We start from the raw sequence: 26,281 nt of genomic DNA, 5'->3' as shown, positions 1-26,281 counted from the left end.
TTTGGTTTATAACTTTTTAATGCTTCTAAAGGAGATTCTAGAAATTAAGTACTAATAACTAGCCTTCGTTATGTAAGTATTAACCACTGTTAGAACCAAGTAGTGTGGAGCTGTAGAGGAAATTCTGTTAACCAAGCCTGTGCTGCCCTGGCCAGTGTTGCTGAATTGGTTGGGTGTTGTCCCATGCACCAAGCAGTGCCCTAGTTCCATGCCCTGGTTGCAGGCTCTATTCCCGGTAGGCGGTGTGCTAGAGGCAGCTGATCAATATTGCACTTTCACATCGATGTTTCTTCTCCCTTCCTCTCTCTCTAAAAATCAATAAATTATTCTTTAAAAATAAAATAAACCTCTGCCCCTTAAAGGAGAAATATAACAAAGTCCCGCTTGAGTGAGGAGAGCTCATGGACATTATATTTTAAATTTGGTATTACAATGTGTTCTCATCTTGTAGCCATTCAGTTTTTCTTCAAGATAGGTATTCTTTAGTTCTGAACCTTCCTTTTCTAATTTGGGCATTTTCTTTCTAGGTTCGTTAAAACAGCTGTCTTTCTGGGATTACTTTACACTCCTGGGTTATGGCTATTATTTGGATTCCATGTCTTTTTTTTTTAATTACATTTTTATTTTAGAGGAATACAGGATGAGGCAAAAGTAGGTTTGCAGTTGTGAGTACATGAAACAGAGTTTATTCTTGTATTATTATTTATCAATCATTGTATTATTTTCCATACGAACAACTGTAAGCCTACTTTTGCTCCACCCTGTATAATCATAAGTAGTTGTTTTAGGAAGGATATGCTGGTGATAAACTTTGTAAGTTTTGAATATTTGAAAATGGCTTGCCTTTGTTTCTAATTGAAATTTTAGATATAGAATTTTAAGTTGGTAATACAACTTTTCTCTCTGAACTTTTAAAGTTTTGCTCTAGGATTTAAAGCACCCCAATGTTGCTAATGTGGTGGTTATCCTTTTGTAGTAACCTTCTTTACAGTCTTTATGGTGATATCTTTATCTTGGGTCTGTTAAATGTGTTCAGTAGTAGGCTTTTTTCATTCCTTCTGGCAGGTACGGTACCTTTTCAGTTTTAAGACTTTAGGTCTGGGGAATTATCTTTGATCATTTCTTTCCTCCTTTTTTGTTTTCTCTAAGACTCTTGATGGATGAATGTTGGACTTCCTAGATTGAAGTTTCATTTGTTTATTACACTCTGGAAGAGTTCCTCTTTTACTTGGCCTTTGAACTTTTCTGTAGAACTTATTTCAGTAATTGTATTTTTAATATATAAGACTTCTATCCTTGCTCCCTTCTGCCTTCCTCCCTCCCTCCCTCCCTTTCTGAGTATCATGCATATTGTTGTGTTTGTTTAGACCCGTCTACTAACAAAATAATATAGTTACAGTTATTCCATGTCCTGTTTTTTGTTATCCACTCTTAATTTTAGACATTTTGGTAGATGTTTAGTGGTTTTAATTTGCATTCCCACATTCCCCTAATAAGTGATTATATAAAACCCCTTTTAATATACTTACTGGCCATTTGGATGTCTTTTGTGATGTGACTTGCCAAGTTTTTTGACCATTTTTATATTGGGCCTTCTGTCTTTTTCATACTTATTTGTAAGAGTTCATTATATACCCTAGATACCAGCTCTTACAGATTATATTTTGCAGATAACCAGCTCTGTAAGTCTATTCAGAGTTCTGCTTGACTTCTCAACTTACCCAACACCCTTTCCCATTGGCAAATATCTCCAGGGGAAAAGAGGCATCCCATGTTCTACGCTTCCCTTCTTCCCACAGTCCTGGCTTCTCAGGTCCTTGCTGCCTTTGTAGTGCTTTATGCCTTCAAACATATGTGTTTAATATTATGTTCAACTTTTAGGTTTTAATAGACAAAGTAAAAGTCAGTCATTGGGGGACATGGAAGATATCCAAGTCCTTCTGCATTGCAGTTTTTCAAGGAGCTTCTTGACTGTTAGGTTCTCCACATAATTTTAGTCATCTTTTGAAGTTATGTAGATACACACACACAACCTTTTGGGGCTTTTATGGGAAATGCATTGGAGAAAATTAACATTTTGTTACCAAGTTTTCTTAATCATGAACATTGTAATCTCCATTTACCAGTATTTAGATCTTTTACAGTGTCTCTCAATAAAGTTTTATAATTTTCTTCAGCTAAACTATTGCAGATATTTTGTTAGATTTATTTTTAGGTACCCTATGTTTGTATCAAATCATAAGTGGTACCTTTTTATAATTATATTTTCTGTCTTGTTGGTAAATAGAAGTAAAATTTGACTTGGTATAACAATCTTGCTAGACTCCTAATTGTGATAAATTATCTGTAGAACTCTTTTGGATTTCCTGTGCAGACCAACCTATCTGTGAATAATAACCTCTTTGTTTCCTTCTTTCCAATTCTTATGCTTTTTTTTTTCTTTCTTTCTTTCTTTTTCTTGTCTTAATGTGCTGGCTAGGATCTCCAGTACAATGTTGAATAGAAGCGGTGATGGGGGCATCCTGATCTTGTTCCTGATTTTAGAGGAAATACTTTCAAAGTTTCACAGTTAAGTATGATGCTTGCTGTAGGTTTATTGTAGATAATCTTTTCAGGTTAAGGCTGTTCCTTTCTATTACTAGCTTGCTATTTTAAAAAAAAATGGATGTTGAATTTTTCAGAAGCCTTTTCTGCATCTTTTAAGAGGATCATGTTTTTATTCTGTAACCTGTTAATGTTTTTCTTCTGTAATCTGTTAACATGGTGAACTACATTGATTGATTTTCTAATATTTAAGTCAACCTTGTGTTTCAAGTATAAAGTCAACCCGATCTTTCTGTCTCTGTCTCTCTCCGTCTGTCTCTCTTATATGTGTGTGTGTGTGTGTGTGTGTGTGTGTGTCTCAATTTGAAGACAGTTAATTCAGGATTTTTGTCTCTAATAATGTGTAATATTGACTTATAATTAAATATGTATATATACTTTTCCTCTTTTCTTCTGGAAGAGTTGATGTAAGATTAGAATGATCTGTTTCTCAAATGTTTGATAGAACTCCCTTGTAAAATTGCTACTGGTTTTTTCTTTGTGGGGCACTTTCTTAACTGTAATTGCTTTGTAGGATTGTTTGTATTTTCAATTTCAAACCGGTTTTGTTAGATATACTTTTGTAGAAAATTGTCCATTTCATCCATATTCTTCAGTTTATGGCATTAATTTGTTAATCTCTAATTTTGTGTTACCTGTCTTTAATGTCCCTTTTATCTTTTTGAAAAAGCTTTCTTTTCCTTGATCAGTGTTAAGAGCTAAAAGTTTGCCAATTTGTAAGATTTCAAAGAGTTGGGTTTTTGTCTTATATGCTCTTAAATGTATACTTTCCCATTTCATTAATTTCTGCCCATTTCTTTCTTTATACTTCCTTTGGGTTTATTTCTATTCTTTTTCTGATTGCTTATTTTTTTAATTTTAACATAGGCAGTTAAGACCAGGAATTTCTATGTATTGTTTTCCTTGTTCACACAAGTTTTGATGTGGAGTGTTTTCATTTGTGAATATTTTTCTATTTTCTTCTGTGGATTCTTTAATTTATCACTTATTTAAAAGTTTTGGTTTCAAATATAGAGTCATTTTGGTCAGCTCCTCGTCTTACTCTTCTTTCTGGCTTCATGGTGCACTTGTGTATAAATAAATATGACCCACAGGAGGGTTACCTCTGAGTTCAGAATTGACTGAGAATCACCAAGTAGGTGGATTTATGAAGCAGCAAATGGCTAAAAGTATAAACTAGGGTTTGTTGAATAAGTAGATGGTAAAATCTGAAGCAGGAACTGCCTGTTACCCTCATTTTATACCCAAGAACAAGTCATTAGGGAGTGGCATGGAGGAAATCTTGTCCTTTGAGAATTAAAAAAAAAATTTTTTTATTGCTTTTAGAGAGAAGGGAGAGTGATAGAGAGATAGACACATCGATTGGCTGCCTCCTGCACGCCCGCTACTAGGGATCGAGCCCGAAACCAGGGCATGTGCCCTGATCAGGAATCCCAACTGGTGATGTCTTGGTTCATGGGTCAATGCTCAACCACTGAACCACACAGGCTGGGCATCCTTTGAGATTTGTGATCACTCATTTCCTTGCTCTTCAAAGGTATTTTCCTCATTGGATACTCAGCTAGCTTGGAAATTCAGTTGTTCTAGAAGTTTTACTGTTATATAAGATGTATGGATTTTTAGCTTTAATATTAAAAACATTATTTTCTTATATTGCCCTTTGATATTTAAGTTGGGGTAAAATATTAATTGGCTTTTGGATTACAAATCTGTCTTGCCCCAGCTGGTGTGGCTCGGTGGTTGAGCATCTACCTATGAACCAGGAGGTCAGGGTTTGAGTCCTGGTCAGGCACATGCCAGGGTTGCAGGCTCAAGCCCCAGTATGGAGCGTAAAGGAGGCAGCTGATCAGTTATTCTCTCTCATCATTGATTTTTCTATTTCTCTCTCCCTCTCCTTTCCTCTCTGAAATCAATAAAAATATATTTAAAAAAAATCTGTCTTGATATCGTAAATTTACTGCTTAGTATCAGAAGTTATGCATATAGTGTTGTAAAAATCTAATTGGTCAATTGATGATAATGCTGTAACAAATATTATGTATTGGTAGGGCTTAGTTTTAAAAAGGAACATTTTTATTGGTTATAAATTTCATAGTCAAACAAATACAAAGTTTTCACTTGAGCATAAGCAGATTATGAGGTGGTTAATAGAATTAATAGACTACCAAAATTAAGAGTACAACAAAACAAAACTAACACCATAACTTGAATGTAATTTGGTGTGGGTGGGCTGGCAGCATAAACAGGGATGATTCTAACTGGTATGTGGAAATATTGGTTACTAGCACATGCCAATTGATAGAATGCTGGAAAATAAGATTTTATATTATACTAGAGGCCTGGTGCTTGAAATTCGTGCACTTGTGGGGCGGTCCCTCAGCCTGGCCTGAGCCCTCTCACAGTCTGGGAGCCCTCAGGGGATGTCTGACTGACGACTTAGGCCTGCTCCACCTAGAGCCGTCAGTCAGACATCCTTAGCACTGCTGCAGAGGTGGGAGAGGCTCCCGCCACTGCTGCTGTGCTCGTCAGCCATGAGCCTGGCTTCTGGCTGAGTGGCGCTCCCCCTTTGGGAGTGCACTGACAACCAGGGGGCAGCTCCTGCATTGAGCGTCTGCCCCCTGGTGGTCAGTGCGTGTCATAGTGACCAGTCGTTCCACCATCCAGTCAATTTGCATATTAACCTTTTATTATATAGGATTTTAAATAGGGTTTTTATGTTCTTGGCTATTAGCTTATGTTTCTTTTTTCTTTCCTTTTAGAATATGGTTTCTAGTTTTAGGGTTTCTGAACTACAAGTGTTACTAGGCTTTGCTGGACGGAATAAAAGTGGACGCAAGCATGACCTCCTGATGAGGGCGTTGCATTTATTGAAGAGTGGCTGCAGCCCTGCGGTTCAAATTAAAATTCGAGAATTGTATAGACGCCGATACCCACGGACTCTTGAAGGACTCTCTGATTTATCCACAATCAAATCATCAGTTTTCAGTTTGGATGGTAGCTCATCACCTGTAGAACCTGACTTGGCTGTGGCTGGAATCCACACGTTGCCTTCCACTTCAGTTACACCTCACTCACCGTCCTCTCCTGTTGGTTCTGTGTTGCTTCAAGATACTAAGCCCACGTTTGAGATGCAGCAGCCATCTCCCCCAATTCCTCCAGTCCATCCTGATGTGCAGTTAAAAAACTTGCCCTTTTATGATGTTCTTGATGTTCTCATCAAGCCCACGAGTTTAGGTAAGTGTTAGACAAATCCATTTCTTCTAGATAAAAAATAAAGCAAGAGACCTGATTTGCTGTTAAAAGATAAAATTGAGGCATTAATGCTAAATGCTTAAATGTACAGATAAAAAAATATTGGCAACCATTACTAAAACCTAACAGAAAACTGTTGATTTCAACATTCTCATTCTTTTGGCTTAAAACTCAAATTGCCTTTGTATGTATATGTATGGGAACAGACACAAATCTTCTTGCCTGTGATATTCTGTGTTTTGATTCTTTTGTTATTTTTACAAAGAGACTTAGTTTTTGTTTAACATAGCTTTTAAACTGCTTTCCTAAGAAATAAACTTTTTATACTTAACTAGAGGCCCAGTGCACAAATTTGTGCACCAGTGGGGTCCCTCGGCTTGGCCTGCGGGATCGGGCCAAAACTGGCTCTCTGACATCCCCTGAGGGGTCCCGGATTGTGAGAGGGTGCAGGCCAGCCAGGCTGAGGGACCTCACTGGTGCACAGTCAGGGCTGGGGAGGGACACAGGAGGTTGGCCAGCCAAGGAGGGACTGCGGGAGGGCTCCAGGGCATGTCCGGCTCATCTTGCTCAGTCCTGATCCACCGGACCCCAACAGCAAGCTAACCTACCAGTCAGAGCATCTGCCCCCTGGTGGTCAGTGCACATCATAGCAACTGGTCGACTGGTTGACTGTCTGCCCCCTGGTGGTCATTGCACATCATAGCGAGCGGTTGAGCAGCCTTAGCATATCATTAGCATATTACGCCTTGATTGGTTGAACTGCCGACCGGTCAACTGGACACTTAGCATATTAGGATTTTATTATATAGGATTTTTTTTTCTGAAGTGGCAAAGAAGTTTGACACATTTCTTTGCTTTTTGTTTAATATTCATTAATTGCTCAGAAAATATAAATTTTATCATACTACTTAAAGTTGATAAAGGTATCTAATAAATTTTTATCTGGGTTGATGACTTCTATGTTGGAACAGCATAATTTCTTACTGCTTAATGAAATTATATGCAGAGGTATTTGGATTTATTGATGAAATAAACTGTTTGGAAAATGGTATTTCATAGTTAACCTGGGCGATTACTTTTTTTTCCATCTAGTGAAGACCCTTTTTGTTTCCAGTTACTTGAAAACTCATATATATTAGTGTGCTCTTTTCCTTTGTGTAGGATTATACTGCAGCACATCTTGGTTGTGCCAGAAGGAAATTTTGAGGGGCAGAGCTGGTTAATGGAGTCATATGGCCTGCTTGGTTGGTAGGCCAAGGTGGCTATGCTTTTCCAGGCCCTGTCTCCTTGCTTTGCTTTCATTTAACAATATTGAGCCAGGCAGGTAGAGTAATGCATTTTTATCCTTCCATTATATTCATTCTGCAATAAGGATTCTGTACTTGTTCGCATTTTTATTATTTGTACAGAGTCCTATGAGTAGAATTATTGCATCGAAGATAAGAACATTTTAAACTCTTGATAACATATTGCTAAATTAGTTTCTAGAAGAGCTATGCTAGTTTAAATTACACAAAGTGAGGAATGTCTGTCATTGCATTTTATTTCCTGCCTTTATTAGTTATTAAAAACAAATCTTTGTATTTTGATGGATAAAAACTTGTGTCTTCTTTAGATTATTTTATTTCTAAAATTAATAATAGGAGCAAACATTTCAAATGTTTATTACCCTCTGCCTTTTTAAAATACTTTTTCATCTTTAACTTTTTTTTTTACAGCTTCATTTATCTAGTTAAAATGTTTTCATAATTTTATTTCTCCCTTTGTCATGGTTTTTTGGTTTATACCATGCTACCAATGCACAATATCATGGCTCATACATATGTTTCTTTCTCAGCAATTATTGCAAGAAAGCAACTATTTCTTTATATGTATTTTGAGAAAAATTTAGACTTGTGATATATGTTTAGGTGACCCTACCTCATGGAACTCCTCAGGAATATGGACAAGGTGAGGACTGAGAAAATAAGAGAGCCTGTGGGATCATGGTTGCAGTGGAAGGTGTTTCAGAGACATGGTTGAATGCCCAGAAAAAAAGACTAGAAAGAGAAGATGCAGCAGGGTGTCTTCTCTGCTTATTGGTATCCCTGGTGCACTAAGGGGTGAACTCTGGAGAAGCTTCCTGCTTTGTTCAGAAATAGAAATATTCTTGCTTTTCTGTGTTCTTCATAGTGTTTCTCTTTCATTAACTTCAGTAAGTTTAAAGAAAAGTAGGAGGATTTTTATAAGTTTACTAAAATAAAACTTTTGTATTTCATTTGGCTTAGATAAAATACTGCCAGAAGTATTTTGAAAAGTGGCTTAGAAAAACTTGTGTTTTGCTCATGGTTAGAATGTAAGAAATATATATATATATATATATATATATATATATATATATATATATATATATATATATATGTATAATCTCAGAATTTATAAAATAACTTCTTACCTCTGAGCTAAAACTTATCTATATATTTTTCAGGAGTTCTGTCTGTCATTGTTTTTATAAGCATTATAAACTGATTCTTGTTTTAAAACACGGCTTAAACATTTTGTTATTCTGCCTTCTTCCCTAAAGAGAAAAAAATTTTTTCTTCATGTTTTTAGTCTTATTATGTCTGATTGATGAAACACTCAATGAAACCCTAAGAAATGTTCTTTTTGAAAAATATGTTTAATTGATTTCAGAGAGAGGAAAGGAGAGGGATAGAAACATCAATAATGAGAGAGAATTACCAATCGGCTGCCTCTTGCACACCCTCTACCCAGTAATGTGCCCTGACCGGAAATCAAGCCCGCAACCCAGTCATATGCCCTGACCGGAAATGCTCTACCACTGAGCCATTCCAGCTGGACTAAGAAGTCTTTTAGACTTTGAGGTAGAAAGTTTAAAAATCAGCATAGTACCATATAGTCTGCCAAATAAAGTGGAAAAATTTAATGTTTTCCAGTAATGACCTTTAGTTGAAAATTTTTTATTTCACATGTCTAAGGCAATGTAATATGGTGTGGTTTTTATGATGTTGAAAATACTTTTAAAAATAAAAATCTCTGGGAAAACTTATTTATTTGGATACTGCTATGGAGAAACCTGTTTAAATTTGGGAACTGAGAATTAAAAATCTTCAGGATTCAAAAGAAATACCAAATCCAAATTTTAAAGCATATATTTTGGACAACTACAAGCCAGTTTGTGTGTTTTTTATTTTATATACAATTGATTAGAGGATTTTTAAACTGTCAACATATTGTTAAGTAGGAATTGACAACATAGGAGAGACTGGAAGAGCCCTGGTAGGAGAAACAGATACAAGAGGTTAAAAATACCATTCTAGAATCAGAATCTCTTGTGATATTGAATCCAAAAGATCTTTAGTATTGAAAGAATTGCTGTTACAGCATGGCACACAGATTGATACTAAAAAATACCAATGATGATGAGTATATTCTATTTAAGAAGATACCTTATTATATAGTTGGCAGTTTGGAATCATTTTTATTCAAAATGATTAAAATTAAAATATGTTAGCATTTGAAATGGCAGACTGGCATCTAGAAAAGCTGAGTGGACACAATACCATATCAGGTTCTCTGTACCTATGATTATACTGTAACTAATGGACAATCCCCTAATCTAAAAATGAACCAAAATCTCTGTTATCTTAAGTAGCTATTCTGATTTGCTCTCACAGACAGTATTTTTCTTTTCAGTTTTCTTTTTTCTTTAAGAATTTCTTTTGAAGGTGAAATCCTTTGAGAATTGTCTATTTTAAAAACTTGTCTATATTCAGTCTATACAAAAGATTATATATAAAACATTAAGTTGTAAGGAGTATCAATGAAATTAATACCTGTGAAACCTCTACCCATTTTTTTTTTTTTGTTAAATCCTCACCTGAGGATAGAAAATATGTTTATTTACTAGTATTTTAGACAGAGGGAGGATGGGAGAGAGGGAGGGACGGAGGGAAGAAGAGAGAGCGAGAGCGAGAGCGAAACATCTCTGTGAGAGAAATATCAATCCTCCTGATTTACATTGGTGAATTCACTAAAGATCTTGCACCCAGCTTTGCATTTTGGGTACATGTTAATCAGGCTTATCAGAATGAATCAAGAATTACAGATGTTGAGTAGATAATTTAATAGTCCTGTCCCCTTTTCTCCTGCCTTTCAGTGCTGTTACTTTTGCTTTAAAGTTATATTTTTAAGGAAATCATAAAAAAACAGCATATTACTTTACCATTACCATTTATTAACTTCTTTTGTGGTGGTTTTCATTCCCGAAAATTTGGTTTTGAATTTTGTATCATTTTTATCCTAATAATTTCCTTTTACAGTTCTTGTAGTGTATGTCTGCTTTCAACAATTCTCTTGGCTTTTATTTATCTAAAAGTCATTATTTCACCCTGTTTTTGAAGAGTATTGAATTTTCAGTTGACAATTTTTTCCTTTCACTACTTTGAAGATGACATATGGCCTACTTTGTTTCTGAGGAGAAGTCAGCCTTTATTCATATTGTTCCCTTGTACGTATGGTTTGTTTTTTTCTCTAACTGCATTCAAGATTTTATAGTCATCATTAGTTTTCAATAATTTGAATTTGATTTGACTAAGTGTGTGTTGTTGTTTTTTTCCCTTTACTGTATTTCTTTTACTTGGGGTTTGATCTGTAAGGACTTTACCCCCTTCCTTCAAAGTTAGGAGATATTCTTCCATTATTTCTGCAAGCTTTAAACATTTTTACGTATTATTTTATTTTATTTTTTTATACTCCATTTTCTCTTCTTATGGGACTCCATTTGTACCTGTGTTAGACTGTAGTTTCTGGCAGGAGAGACTAGTTGCTCATACATTAACTACGATTGAAAATGCAGTGTGTTTATCTCTAATCTCCAAATATACCTGGTAGGTTGGTAAATTTGACAGTTAAGAGGTCATCGGTAATATTAGCCCTCGATAGAGAGTGGAAAGTAAAATCTGCACAAGAAAGAGTTGAAGAGTGAACAGGAATTGAAGAAGTGGAGAGACTTACTACTGTAGTTCTGTGTTTGTGTTTTATGTGCCATAGTTATGTTTATGACATAGTTTGCCTCCTTTTAGGCCTTCATCATAAACATCCTCCCTCCCCTCTGTTTTTAAATGTTCTGGGAGCATAATTGCTATAACAAATTACCTATGCTTAAAGAAAAAAAATATTTTTTTACTCGTGGAGTTAATATTTTTCTTGATTTGGTGTGACTGGGGATTGAAGACTTCTGATATTAGATGTTCAGCTGGCATCTTGTTTATCTTCATGCATTAGGAAAACTGGCCAGTAACACATAGGGCCATTTTGCCTTATTCTGTATGTTACTGCGGTATTTGTTGGGAAGCAGAACACTAGGGGGCAGACACTCAATGCAGGAGCTGGCCCCTAGTGGTCAGTGCGCTCCCATAGAGGGAGCGCTGCTCAACCAGAAGCCAGGCTCATGGCTGCCGAGCGCAGAGGTGGTGGTGGGAGCCTCTCTCGCCTCCGTGGCAGTGCTAAGGACCCCTCTGAGGGGTCCCGGACTGCAAAAGGGCACAGGCTGGGCTGAGGGCCCACCTCCCCCTCCTCCCTCCAGTGCACGAATGTTGTGCACCGGGCCTCTAGTTGAATATAACGTATCAAAAACAAACACAGCAAAGAAAGAAACAAAACAAAACAGAAAAAACTCCAAAAGACACCTGAATCTGGGATAGAGTTCAACTGGGGGAAGTTTTTAAAATTTCAATGTTATTTATTTATTTTATTTCATATACATACAGATTTCTTAAATGTTGACAATATTTGGGATTTTTTTTACTTGATTAGATTTTCATTAGATGATACAATATAGTCAAGAATGAAATGTAATATTGAAGGGTTGTGTTAGAATAAAAAATGTGTGCGAGAATAAAAAATGCTTAAAATGGGACCTGTTTTAGAGTGACTTTACTTTGATGATTGCAATTTAGTACTTATTTATTTTGAAGTATTTTAGCCATAAAAAATTGAGAATTTGGCAGACGCTTTATCAGAATTACCCAGTTGCTATAGGTTACAATATCCTTGGATTTGTTATTTTAATATTAACCTTTTTCTTCCCTCCCCAGTTCAAAGCAGTATTCAACGATTTCAAGAGAAGTTTTTTATTTTTGCTCTGACTCCTCAACAAGTTAGAGAGATATGCATATCCAGGTAAGAGGAATGTTTGGAATATATTTCTCCATGAACATTGGTGTATTAGTCTGCTAAGGCTGCTGTAACAAAGTACCACATCCTGGGTGGCTTAAACAGCAGAAATTATTTTTTAACATTTTAGGAGGCTTGAAGTCTAAGATTCAGTGTTTACAGATTTGCTTTCTCCTGAGTCCTTTGGCTTTTGGATGGCTGCCTTCTTGCTGTGTGTACTCATATGGCCTTTCCTCTGTGCACCTGTGCATCTCTGGTGTCTCTTTCTCTTTTTATGTGGACATCAGTCATATTGGATTAAAACCCCAATCTTGTGACTTCATTTAACCTTAATTACATTTTTAAAGTTCTCATCTCCACATATGTCACATTAAGGGTTAGAGCTTCAATAGGAATTTTGGGATAATGCAATTCATTTCATACCAATTGGACTACTTCTTTTTAAGTAAGTGTGGTATATATCTTGACTAAGATTACCGAATATTTAATAAATATTTAGTATTAGAAAAATATTTAAACTTTGAGTAAAACACCAGAGTATCTTCTGAATTACTTTTTGTCACATTTGGCAATAATGTTTTTAATGAAAAATTTATTTCAAATATAGCAACATAAAAAAGATTTTGTGATAGTCCAAAGACAGGATGATCATATATTGTATCATCCAAACTGAGGCATTTTTAGAAAGTAGACATTAGTAATTTTTATGAGATAAGAACATCAACTGGTACTGTTCTGAGCATAGTACAAAGATTAGTCCAAAAAATCCAAGTAACTAGGGGATTCAGAAAAAAATAGAGAAAATTTAGAGGAGGAAATTGCCAAAGAAGAAAATGAATGTAGCTTGATGTAGTCCATGCTCATCAGTGGTAAGGGATTGAGTTAGTGTAAATTGGAAGTACTTTTAATCTTGAGGATAGTAATAAATCAGCTAACAAACAAATAGAAAAGTACAATATTATAATTCATATCCAAAACCATGTTATTAATCTTAAGTTTTGTTTGTTATTTAGGGATAATCCCTTGCTTGAGATTAGCATTTACTAAGTGTTTTATTGGGTGCAAAGCACTGTATTATATGGTACTAGTGACCCGGTGCATGAATTTCCCTTAGCCCAGCCTGCACCCTCTTCAATCAGGAACATCCCTCTCGCAATCTGGGACCACTGGCTCCTAACCACTCACCTGCCTGCCTGCCTGATCGCCCCTAACTGCCTCTGCCTGCCTGTCTGGTCACCCCTAATTCCTCTGCCTGCCTGATCACCCCTAACTGCCTCTGCCTGCCTGCCTGATTGCCCCTAACTGCCCTCCCCTGCAGGCCTGATCTCACCCCCAACTGCCCTCCCCTGCCGGCCATTTTGGTTCTGATTGGTCGGTTTCTATGCCAGTCATCGTCTCTGGGCCTATCTCTGGGCCTGATCAGAGAGGAGGCCCAGAGAGAAACAGAGGCACAGCTGCTGGCAAAGCCCGGAGAGAAAGAGAGAGGCAACGGCTGATCAACAGCTGCCACAGAGGCTGTGGATCAGACCCTGCCTCTCTTCGGGCCTCTATCCGGGCCTGATCCGCAGCCCCCTTGGCAGTCAGTGCTGGGTCACTGCATCCGCGCTGGCGGCAGTCGGCAGGACTGACTTCCATGATTCGGTTGAGCCTTCAGTTGGTCATTACAGACTCTGAGTTTTTATATATTATGATAACTCCTTTCTACAAGTTGTTTTCCACAACTCTTGTTAGTGAACCAGTTTATATTCATAAAATGATCATTGGCATTGGGAGGTGTCATATGAAAAGAGCCAATTCAGTAAGGACAAGTGAGAGCTGATTTATAGGAGGCGGAGATTACTTTTAACCTTGGTGGTCTGGGAAAGCTTCACTAGAGTGTTGCGTGGGCCTTTGAAGGAAGATTATTTAGAGTAAGTAGATTTCAAGATACATTTTAAAATAAATTTTTAAAGTTTGATCTATGTGAATATATTCACTAATTAAGAAATGAATGATTAAAATTTAATTAATTTTAATTTACAAGTTTAATTATGTTCTAGAGATGGGTGATGGTGATGGTTGATACTCAACCACTGAGCCATGCTGGTTGAGCACCATCAAAAACATTTAAAAAATATATATACTTTTATTGATTTCAGAGAGGAAGGGAGAGGGATAGAGAGTTAGAAACATCGATGAGAGAGAAACATCGATCAGCTGCCTCCTGCACACTCCCTACTGGGTATGTGCCCGCAACCAAGGTACATGCCCTTGACCGGAATTGAACCTGGGATCCTTGAGTCCGAAGGCTGACACCAAACTGGTTAGGGCTCAAAAACATTTTTCAAATTAATAACAAAAGTAAGTCTATTTACAATTCTCCTTCCAAAGAAAAAATAAAACTCACATACACATGTACATAAAAACCCCAACCTTATCAGAGTCATCTAATCAAAACTCTCCTTCCGAAGTGGAAGTAAAAGCTTGGTATCCATTACTGTGCTTCAGTAATTATCAAAATTTTGGTAGTCTGTACCATATATGACCTCCCCTCCACATTTTTCCTGAAATATTTTAAAGCAAATAACAGGCATCATATAATTTCACCCAGAAATATTTCAAAATGCATCTCTGATTATTTTTTAACACAATCATAATTAAATCATAATTCATAATTCCTTAATATAAAACAATGTCTAGCCCATGTATTACTTTGTATTCCTAAATTAGTTTTACTTTGAAGTAATTATGGATTTACCGAAAAGTTGTAAAAAGCGCAGATATGCTTTTCACCTAGCTTCCCTTAACATTTTTTTAAATTTCTTTATTGATTAAGGTGTCACATATTTGTCCTCATCCCCCCATTCCCATCCCACACCCCTCCCCACGGATGCCCCCACCCCCCTGTTGTCCTTAACCATTGGTTAGGCTCGTATGCATGCACACAAGTCCTTTGGTTGATCTCTCCCCACTACCCCCACCTTCCCCTACCCTCCCTCCGAGGCCCGACAGTCCGATCGATGCCTCCTTGTTTCTGGGTCTGTTCTTGTTCATCAGTCTATGTTGTTCATCATTTCCTCTAGATGAGTGAGATCATGTGTTACTAGAAATATACTTATAAGAACCGAATGTGAGACGAGCAATAATAGTTATACTGACAGGCAAATGAATCAGTCTGTAGTGAGTTTCTTTCTGGACCAACAGTTCTTTTGAGACCCAATTTCAATGTCCACCAGTTCCTTATGTGTACATGTCGGCACTGACTTTTCAGCTCTGGATGGTGGACAAATGGTGGTAATGCAGGTCCGACTCCCTCTGGTTTGGTCTCGCCCGGACCCAGGGGCACGGCTTCACCCGGACTCAGGGGCGCGCGGTCTCACCCGGACCTGGGACCCAGCATCACCCGGGCCCCGGGGCGCGTGGCCTCACCTGGACCCAGGTGTGCGCAGCCTCACCCGGTCCCGGGATCCAGCCTCACCTGGACCCAGGTGTGCGCGGCCTCACCTGGACCCGGGCTCCAGCCTCACCCTGACCCAGGGGCGTGCGGCCTCACCCGGGCCCGGGCTCCAGCCTCACCCGGACGCAGGGGCGCGTGGCCTCTCCCGGACCCAGGGGCGCGCAGCCTCAACCGGGCCCGGGACCCAGCCTCATCCGGACCCAGGGGCGCGCCGCCTCAACCGGGCCCGGGACCCAGCCTCACCCGGACGCAGGGGCGCGTGGCCTCTCCCGGACCCAGGGGCGCGCGGCCTCAACCGGGCCCGGGACCCAGCCTCATCCGGACCTAGGGGCACGTGGCCTTTCCCGGACCCAGGGGCGCGGCCTCACCCGGACCCGGGTCCCAGCCTCACCCAGATCCAGGGGCGCACGGCCTCACCCGGGACCAGGATCCAGCTTCACCCGGACCCAGGGGCGCGCGGCCTCACCAGGACCCGGGATGCAGCTTCACCCGGACCCAGGGGCGTGTGGCCTCACCTGGACCCAGGGGCGCATGGCCTCTCCCGGACCCGGGACTTCCCTTAACATCTTGCATAACCATACTTTAATTATCAAAACAAAGAAATTAATACAATACTGTTAACTAAATTATAGACTTTATTCAGATTTTACCAGTTTTTCTACTATTGAATTTCTGTTCCTGGATTCAATCCAAGATCCCAAATTATATTTAATTGTTTCATTTTAATCTCTTTCAGTTTGACAGTTTGTTAAGTTTTGCATTGTCTTCTATAACTGTTGATGCATTTTTAAAAATATATTTTATTAATTTTTTACAGAGAGAAAGGGAGAGGGATAGAGAGTTAGAAACATTGATGAGAGAGAAACATTGATCTGCTGCCTTCTGCACACCCCCTACTGGGTATGTGCCCACAACCAAGGTACATGCCCTTGACCAGAATCGAACCTGGGACCCTTGAGTTTTCAGGCCAAAGCTCTATCCACTGAGCCAAACCGGTCAGGGCAAACTGTTGATACTTTTGAAGAGTACTAGTCAGGTATCTGTAGAATGTCCCTCAATTTGGGTTTGTATGATGTTTTGTCATGATTAGATTGAGATCAGGCATTTTTGGCAAGAATGCCCAAGTTATATTTCCTTCTCCATGTATCATATCAGGGGCTACATAATATTGATGCATCTTATTTTTGGCAGTGTTAATCTTGGTCACTTGTTGCCTACTAGATTTTTGTACTGTAAAGTTGCTGTTTTCCCTTTGTTATTAAAAAATACCTTGGGAGCCCTAGCCCAGTGGTCAGCAAACTCATTAGTCAACAGAGCCAAATATCAACAGTACAACGATTGAAATTTCTTTTGAGGGCCACATTTTTTAAACTTAAACTTCTTCTTACGCCACTTCTTCAAAATAGACTCGCCCAGGCCGTGGTATTTTGTGGAAGAGCCACACTCAAGGGGCCAAAGAGCCTCACGTGGCTCGCGAGCTGCAGTTTGCCGACCACGGCCCTAACCGGTTTGGCTTAGTGGATAAAGCACCGGCCTGCAGACTGGAAGGTCCCAGGTTCGATTCTGGTCAAGGGCACATGCCTGGATTGCAGGCTCTATCCCCAGTAAGGGACGTGCAGGAGGCAGCCAATCAGTGATTCTCTCTCATCATTGATGTTTCTATCTCTCTCTCCCTCTCCCTTCTTCTCTGAAATCAATAAAAAAAATATCTTGGGAGGAGGAGGTACTTTGAGATTAGGCACATATTGTTTCTCTTTAGAGTTTTGCTCACCAATTTAAGCATTCACTTGTGGTTATTGCCTTTAGCAGTTACTTCATGATAAGCACTCTGTTTCAATGGTGTGATTTTCTGTTGTCCTTATTCTCTTCCTCATTGGAGTTATTCTTTTTTAAAATATATATATTTTTATTGATTTTTTACAGAGAGTAAGGGACAGGGATAGAGAGTTAGAAACATTGATGAGATAGAAACATCGATAAGCTGCCTCCTGCACATCCCCTACTGGGGAATGTGCCCGCAACCAAGGTACATGCCCTTGACCGGAATCGAACCTGGGACCTTTCAGTCCGCAGGCCGAGGCTCTACCAGGGGTCCTCAAACTTTTTAAACAGGGGGCCAGTTCACTGACCCTCATACTGTTGGAGGGCCGGACTATAGATTAAAAAAAACTATGAACAAATTCCTATGCACACTGCACATATCTTATTTTGAAGTGAAAAAACAAAACGGCAAAAACACCCGCATGTGGCCCGTGGGCCGTAGTTTGAGGACGCCTGCCACTGAGCCAAACCTGTTAGGGCTGGAGTTATTCTTTTTTATGGAAGAGCAGGTCCTTTCCCCTATTTATTTATTTATTTACTTACTTACTTACTTACTTACTTACTTACTTACTTGTATCTATGTGTCCATGTGGGCTCTTGGGTACTTTGAGGGTTGTAATTCAATGCTATAAGTAATTATGTTGTTCCTCAAACTGTTCTACCTTTGGCCATTAGACATTCTTTCAGGTTGGTTAACCCAATATCTTTCTATTTTCCACAGGGATTTTTTGCCAGGTGGTAGAAGAGATTATACAGTCCAAGTTCAGCTGAGGCAAGTTTGAAATTTTCTTTTACTCTAATAATATTTGCTAACTATGTGCATATAGTCATGATTTTGAAAATACATAAGCATGTTTGAGTATTCTATTTAAGAATAATTTATTTTTTCTTCTTTAATGCAGACTTTGCTTGGCAGAGACAAGCTGCCCTCAAGAAGATAACTATCCAAATAGTCTATGTATAAAAGTAAATGGAAAACTTTTTCCTTTGCCTGTAAGTTGCTTTTAATTCACCAGGAGGTCCGGTAGAGTAGGTAAAGACTAATTATGAGTAAATAAATTATTGATTGGATAATGGGTATATGGGAGTTCATTATATTTTTTCTTTCTTTTTGTATATGTTTTGAAATTTTCAGTAACAAAAAGACAAAAGACATCTTTGAGGCAATTGGGAAATTTGAATATAAACCTTACATTATATAATTTTTTAAAATTATGGTTAATTTTGTAAGGTTGCGATACTTTTTTTTTAAGATCTTAATAAAGATGCATATAAGAGTTACTGTGGATTAAATAGCATGCCTAGAATTTGCATGTAAATACTAAGGGGCAAAACCAAATGTGTGTATGTGTGAAGTGTGTATTTTGGTGTGGGCTGATGAGGCCAGAAGCAAACAAAGCACAGTTAGCAACATGTTGATAATTATTGAAGCTGATTGGTGGGTACTTATTGTTCTCTTTTCTTTTGTATATGAAAAGTTTTAAAATATAAAGTACAAAAGTAAATCTGTATTGGTAGTATTAAAGTAGTAGTACTTTAATTAGAAAATACTAAAGGAACAGCATTCTTAACTTTTGTCAGAATTACAAATAAGATAGGATGTCATCATAGCATGTAACAGAAAAGGTTCTTTGACTATATCTTTTATTGAAATGTTAGATTGAGACTGAAACAAAATCTTACACTGGCTCTTCAGCAGCCTTTATTAGAAAGCTTTTAGATTTTCTTCAGAGGTCCCCTGTCAAATGAACTTCATTTTATTTATGCGTAAGGCATGGAAAATTGTTAGAAATATGTGAAGGTTAAGTATTTATATTTTACAAATTTCCAACTACCGTATATTCTATTCTTAATAACGGTAATAGATGTTGAATGGAGGTGATGCTGATAATCAGAGGGAGACTACATGTTAACAGATAACTCAGAATTACCAGTGAAATCAAACTAGTCAAGTTAAAATACTTGAGGTGATTAGGAGTAGTACCCATATTTGATTTTGAATATGCTAACACCTCATTCTTATAGTCATTGTTATTATTTTCTTACCCCCTATTATTGCCCTTTTTCACAGACTAACTTAAAACATTGTAACTTAGTGTCTAAAATTCTATTTTACAGAGTTCACTGTTTAGCTGGTTCATGAGTTTTTATCATCTTGTTTTTATTTGGTTAACCTACCAGTAGACGTACCAGAAGACAGAATTACCTTTCAGGCCAAATATAGGCAAAACAAAGGTTCCATTCAAATTTACCCAGACATTGGTATTGATATTCCATGTGCTTGTTGCTCATTGAACCATTTCCTAGAGTTTTTAAATGAGTGTTTTGTTGATTTATTTTACTTGAACAACCTTAGAGGAGCATAACCCTCTTCCACATATTAGTACATAGAGATACATTTCCCTTTTTCATAGTATAATGGAAGTTATTTTCTTTGCCTAATACTCCCCTGCACACTGTTTTTAATGATATTCAAAGTCTTATCGCAAGTTGTAGATTACAAGTAATCATGTGATTCCCACTTACTAATTACTATCCTACCTCCTATGAAGCAGTGAAGGATGTTCCCTACTTGTGATAGAATGTATTCCTTAGCTCTTCCATGTAATACCATCAATAGAGTATTTCATTTTTTTTCTAAGATGCATATATTTTAACATTCCTAAAATCTAGAGTTGTCTTACAGTTGCTAATGACCAGGTGGCAGCTGTAACATATTCTCATTGCCTGCACTTATACAACCTTGATGTTATTTCCATGGTATGACTGGTCAGCTGCACTCCCTGGGTTTTTCAGTCAACAGTGATTTAAGTACATTTTGAGGAAGGTTCATAAATCCAGTGTGAATACCACTCATTGATATCCTATATAATAAAAGTCTAATATGCAAATTGGTCAAACAGTGGAGCGACTGGTCGCTATGATGCACACTGACCGACAGGGGGCAGCTGCTCAACACAGGAGCTGCCTCCTGGTGGTCAGTGTGCTCCCACAGGGGGAGCATTGCTCAGCCAGAAGCTGGTCTCACAGCTGGTGAGCGCAGCAGCGGAGGTGGGAGCCTCTCCTGCCGCCTTGGCAGTGCTAAGGACCCCTTGGGGGATGTCCGCCGAGGGCTCCCGGTCTGCGAGAGGGCACAGGCTGAGCTGAGGGAACCCCTTCAGTGCACCAATGTCGTGCACTGGGCCTCTAGTATTCTCTTAAGATCCAGAGTGTATCAGCAGTAACACGGGCAGTTAATGTAAGGGTTTCAGTCACTTGCAAGAAAATCTAAGAGATGTGAGTGGAGGTAGAGTATAGTTTTATATTGAAATTAGTGGCGTAGCTCGCTGCCACTTGCCTCAGCTGGCCACCCTGCCCACCACCGCTCGTAGCTCTGCGCTGCATTGTAGCTCACTGCCCCACCCTCCTGCTGATTGGTCGTTACTGTCACAGTGTAACAAACATTTGCATATTACCTCTTTATTATATAGGATACAATAAATATATAGAATACCTTTATCTCCAGAGCTCATGGTGGCATATAGGAGAATATTATGTGGAAAACTTATCTACTGATGACTGAGTGAAAAGTAATTCAGGAGATTCTTATCCAAAAGGAATATGTTAGCCAATTTATTTGCTTATATCTCCTTGCTATATATGCAGAAATAAGTAATGATACACTTGTTTGTATCATTAACTTAATGTTTTTTCTTCTCATTGGTGCATAGTTAAATTACATCAATGGCATCTTATTTAGTAAAATATTATATCTATTTTTTAATACATAGATATTTTTGCAGCTTAGAATTTTTAATTTTCTATTTGGTTTTGAAAATCAAACTGGAAAGTTCTGTGGTGATTGAAAATTGGATATACCATAAATAAAAAATGAGTACATTTGCTATTTAAAGCAAATACTTAATGACTAGAAGAGTGGAATAAAGCATAAATAGCAATATTACTATAGCCATCAATTTAATACCAATTATCACAAGATTTTCATAATTTTTTGAAATTGATTACTTTGTTCTTTTTAATTCTCAAAGCTTATTTTCCCTCTTTCCCACTCCTAGTATTTGAATGCATTTTGAATGGGAGCTTCTAAGATGAAGCAATACAAAGAGGTGCAACTTTATTGTTTGTAAAGAGAAAAAAGATTCTTAACCAATGTGACAAGATGTCAGCATTTTAAATTTTAATGGTGGAACAAGGATTTTGATTTTGGAGGGGCATATTTTCTGAACTTGTGAAATATTTTATAACTTTAATAAATGTCATTTTTCTCTTTTGGATTGGTGACCTTAGGGTGAGGACTATGTGATTTCTGGTATAAAATAAAAAGAATTAGTGTAACTGAAATTACACAAGATTCTGTATCTATCTTGGAGAAAATGTTTAATGCCTACAGATAATTTTCTTTCTTTCTTATGTTTATAGGGCTACGCACCACCACCTAAAAATGGGATTGAACAGAAGCGCCCTGGACGCCCTTTGAATATTACATCTTTAGTTAGGCTATCTTCAGCTGTGCCAAACCAGATTTCCATTTCTTGGGCATCAGAAATTGGGAAGGTAAAAATTCTCTCCTCTGAGCAACATGAAAGTAATCCCACTAGTTGATATATTTTGTTGTTGTTTTTTCTTAGGCTACTAGCTCCAATTTGTTCCGTTTTCTGATTTTAATCTCTAAAAAGCAGTAATTTCCAATTCAGGGATGGAGGTATGGAGATTCTTAAAGTTAAAAATTTTAAGGTTTCCTGAGTCTCATCTCTTTATTTTCCTCAAAAGGAAATAAATATAATTACAATATTTATTAAGGTAATGGTTTAAATAGTGTTTAAATAACATGTTAAAAAATTGGAAATTTTGGGTGATATTTTGTATTTATGAAGAGTAACAAAGAAGCTTTATCTAGCTTTGGGGAAAATAGTTAAATATATTCATGTTGTAATGAGAAATAATCTGTTCCAGCCTTAACAGAAACAGCTGATACTTCAGATAATATGTGGGCATCTCATGAACACATTTACTTAGAATTGTATTATTTTCTCTATACCTTTAGGTTGATTATCTGGCTCTCTGTTGATTCTTAGTCTTAAAATGCATTATATCAGTTATGAATTACTGGTTAATACAACAAGGCATTTTCATTTTAGAACTATTTGTTCATATAACTGAAATAATAGGCAAATTTCACTTAATTTCTGAACATAGACTTTAAAAAATGTTTTTATTGATTTTTTTTTGATTTTTTTTTTAAAGAGAGGAAGAGAGGGATAGAGAGATAGAAACATCAATGATAGAGAAACATCATGGATCAGCTGCCTCCTACATGCCCCCCACTGGGGATCACTAGTTGAACATAAACTTGAATGTTGCTATTTGATAGGAAAAAAGTATACTATTTTGTATTTTGTGGATAGAGAAGTTGAGTGACATGTTTGTAGGAAGAATTTTTTGGTTTTATTACCAAGGTAATTGCAGAGATGGACATAAAGAAGGGCATTTTTGTATTAATTTTAGACTATATTACTCTCTCTCTCTAATGATTGTTCTGTTGAGCTCCCATTTCTGAATTTTTACTATAACTTCTCAGTATTATCATAGGGTACTAATTTCTAGTATTTTTCATTTGCATGAACTGAATGTGCAGTGATAAAGCATTGGATAAGGATTCAGAAAATCTTGGCTTAGTTCTAAGTTGGCCATTGTTTGATTTTGGCAAAGTTGCCTAATTCCCTGAGGCCTACTTACTGTAAAGAATAGGTAAAATCTTGAGAATGAGTGTTGTATACAAATGTAAGGGACATTATCAAATGAGCAAGTATTAGTACTTTAAAGCCTAGTGAGTGGAATTTGAACAGAATAATATATTTTTTTGGAAATGATTATCAACTTTCAGGTTTTTGAATAAATGGTTGTAGGCATTTTTTTAAATTAAAAAATTAATATTTTTCTTTTTGCCACACAACGAGAATAATATTCTTTCTTTGTAATTATATTAATTGACTTAAAATTTGCACACTATCTTGGGTATTCAGATATTTAAAAGGACTGTTTCAGGACATTAAAAATAATATTTTAAATAATTGGTTTGGCAACTACTCAAAGTATTTTCTTATTATAGAATTGATTGGGTTCATATATGTAGTGCAAAGGTAAGAGATTTTTAGCATTTTGGTAAAATTGTATTTCATCCCTTTATAGCTCTATAAATAGCTAATGAAGGTCCCTTTGTACCAGATTTAAGAGGTATGGATTGATGTTATTCTGGCCTTGTCTATTTTACTATGTCTTCATGTGTCTTACATATTCCAGTAGCTGCCCCTTTCCTAGTGAAATGCCTATTTCAGAACAGGAGTTAATTTGTTAGAGTTTTTCTCAGAAGAAAGCTGATTTGGGGTTCATTTAAATGATTGCTCAAGGCCATGCAGCAAGTGGTCTCTTCTGCTCAAGGCCATGAAGTAAGTGGAATTCTGGATTTGAAATGTTAATTCAGTCCACTGGTGTTTGAACTTTCTGCAGTGGAACCCATTTTTCAATGACAATATTATGATAGCCCATACATAAAAACAAAAATTCTAGTTAGAAGTCGGCAGGGGAGAGTACATTTTTATTCATATCAATATGGTCCCTGAGGTACCAGTTTTGCTAGGTTAGAAACATAGTTTGAAAGCCACTGATCTGAGGTATGTAATCTTCTCCATGTATGTTTTAAAGTGATAAGTGATTGAGAAATACCTTTAATATGATTGGGCTTTTATCTTCCCTGAAAGAGCTGATTTTGTTTCCATAGCTGATTTTGTTGACCTTCCTGTGGAAGTTATTTTGAATGTCATTTTTAGAAACCAGAGATTCTTAGACAAGTATTTTATGTAAATAAAGAGACTATTATCTCTTGTCTTTAATACAGATTATCTTTCTTTGTAGAATTACTCCATGTCTGTATATCTTGTACGGCAGCTCACATCAGCCATGTTATTACAGAGATTAAAAATGAAAGGTATTAGAAACCCTGATCATTCCAGAGCACTAAGTAAGTAATGTTTGTAAGGTTGAGCATATGAGATGCTTTAATGGAAAAAAAAAAGCCTCACATATACATCAATGTAGGAATAACTTAGGAACAATTATTAGAAATCAAAAATGAATATTGAATTAAAAATACTCCCAAAACACTGCCCTATAAATTGAAAAAAACCCTTCTCTTAGAAACTGTTCCCAAGAAGATCAATTTTAAACCCCTATTAGTGTGATTTTGGGCCTTGTCATTAAAACTTATTTAAATAAACATTAAGTTCATGGTAGTTTGGTTGTATACATTAACTTGAGAATAGGAATGCAAGTTTTCAAAAACCCCAGTGTTTAATAGAATGTACATTTTAAAAAATTGTAAATAATCAAAAGCTCTTTTTGCTGAAGAACGGTTGATATCCACCAGCAACAATATTTGCCTTCTGAGATGTTTTATTTTGTACTTTGCTTTGATATAATAATAGGTAGAGAAAAAAATCTAACTCAAACTGGAAATAATTCAGTTCAGTAACTAAATTTAATTGAAACAAGACATTTTTTTGGGAAAGAAAATATTTTCCCTTGCCGCTGAATGAACCTGAAAGGAGAAAAGAATCTATAGATTGAAAAGGGAGCTAAGTAGGGCTTTTGAAATTTTGAAATGGTATTTTGTTTCTTATATCTTGAACCATTTCTTATTTCCTCAGCACAATATTGATCTTCTTGCCTAGACCTAGAAGACAAGGAAGCTCTTTTCTAATTTTTCTTGTATTGCTCCAATTTCCACTGTCTTTAGTTCCAGTCCCATTCTTCCTCCCTATAATGGCGTTGAGAATTAGGCATCTGAAGGGAGTGCATATATTTATTAGCTTCTATGTGCAGTAACTTGTATACTTTACCTGGCGAATGAAATCTCAGACACATTACCACATCCCTTGTCATTTTCAGTTGTCAAAGGAAGTATAAAAATATTTGACTTTTCTGTTTGTAAATTTAGTAATTATTGGAAACAACCAAGACTCTCTAATGAAAAGTCATGAATGTGTGTTAGAACAGCATTGAAACTCTGCTTTCTAAGTTCCTTTCTAATTGTTTTGTTCTTAAATCTTAAACAGCTTTCTGTTCTGAAATTCTTCTTACCTACAATTTTACTTTTAAAAATGTAGTTAAACATCTGATACAGAGTTTACAAGTTTGCAATTCTTTAACCTAATGCTGAAAGTATAATTCTGTTTTTAATACATTAATACTTAACATTTTGTTTGTTTTGTTTTTGTAGTTTCTTGACTTATTCAGAGTGTTTGGGGAAACTTTAAATAATATTATATATATTTCTATAATTCTGTTCATATGCCACAATTAATATAAACATTTTAAATTCTTTTTCTTCTTTTTGAAGTTAAAGAAAAACTTACTGCAGATCCTGATAGTGAAATTGCTACAACTAGCCTTCGGGTATCCTTGATGTGCCCTGTAAGTAAAGCAACAAAACATTCTGGGGTGTTTTACTTTTTATAAATCACTAATTTTCCTTTGAAAGTAAGTGTGGGAATGAATGATATATTATGGTAGAATTCTAAACTTCTGTCATTTTCCCATTCGGGAATCTTCATGATGAAGCATTGTAATTTCAAAGAGTGCAAACATTCTTCAGACAGCGACTAAGCAAGAAGAGACCTAAAAGGATATTTGATCGTAGGAGAAGAGGTCCTTTAGATTCAGAATAATACAGTTAATGCTGTATATAATCCACAGCTAATAATAAACCTACAGAGAGAGTTGCTCCTTTTATCAAACTATAAATGGTAATAAAATCACCAGGACCTAATAAATGCTAATTGGTGGTTCTACCTCAATGACTTAGAATGTATAAGGTGTCTTAATTCATTTGTAATGTACTTCTAAATTGCATAATAATTTTTATTTTATACTAGAGGCCCGGTGCACGAAATTTGTGCACGGGTATGGTCCTTAGGCCTGGCCAGTGATCTGGGC

At 36.8% G+C, this 26,281-nt stretch overlaps 1 protein-coding gene across 6 annotated transcripts in view; it reads left to right on the top strand.

The window, feature by feature from the left end:
* Nucleotides 1-26,281, top strand: part of PIAS2 (protein inhibitor of activated STAT 2) — a 78,050-nt gene that overhangs the window by 15,655 nt on the left and 36,114 nt on the right. For all 6 annotated transcript variants that reach the window (XM_079785087.1, XM_079785088.1, XM_079785084.1 and 3 more), the window contains exons 2-8: nt 5,364-5,838; nt 11,955-12,039; nt 18,012-18,062; nt 18,193-18,283; nt 21,710-21,844; nt 24,203-24,308; nt 25,686-25,759. In XM_079785087.1, coding sequence (XP_079641213.1) covers nt 5,367-5,838; nt 11,955-12,039; nt 18,012-18,062; nt 18,193-18,283; nt 21,710-21,844; nt 24,203-24,308; nt 25,686-25,759 — 1,014 coding nt within the window. In that variant the 5' untranslated portion in view covers nt 5,364-5,366. The remainder of the gene's footprint in view (nt 1-5,363; nt 5,839-11,954; nt 12,040-18,011; nt 18,063-18,192; nt 18,284-21,709; nt 21,845-24,202; nt 24,309-25,685; nt 25,760-26,281) is intronic.

Source organism: Cnephaeus nilssonii (assembly GCF_951640355.1).
Source record: "Cnephaeus nilssonii genome assembly, chromosome: 11".
Classification (NCBI taxonomy): Eukaryota; Metazoa; Chordata; class Mammalia; order Chiroptera; family Vespertilionidae; genus Cnephaeus; species Cnephaeus nilssonii.
Note: the sequence above shows the minus strand (reverse complement) of the source record. Positions and strands in the feature narration are given on the sequence as shown.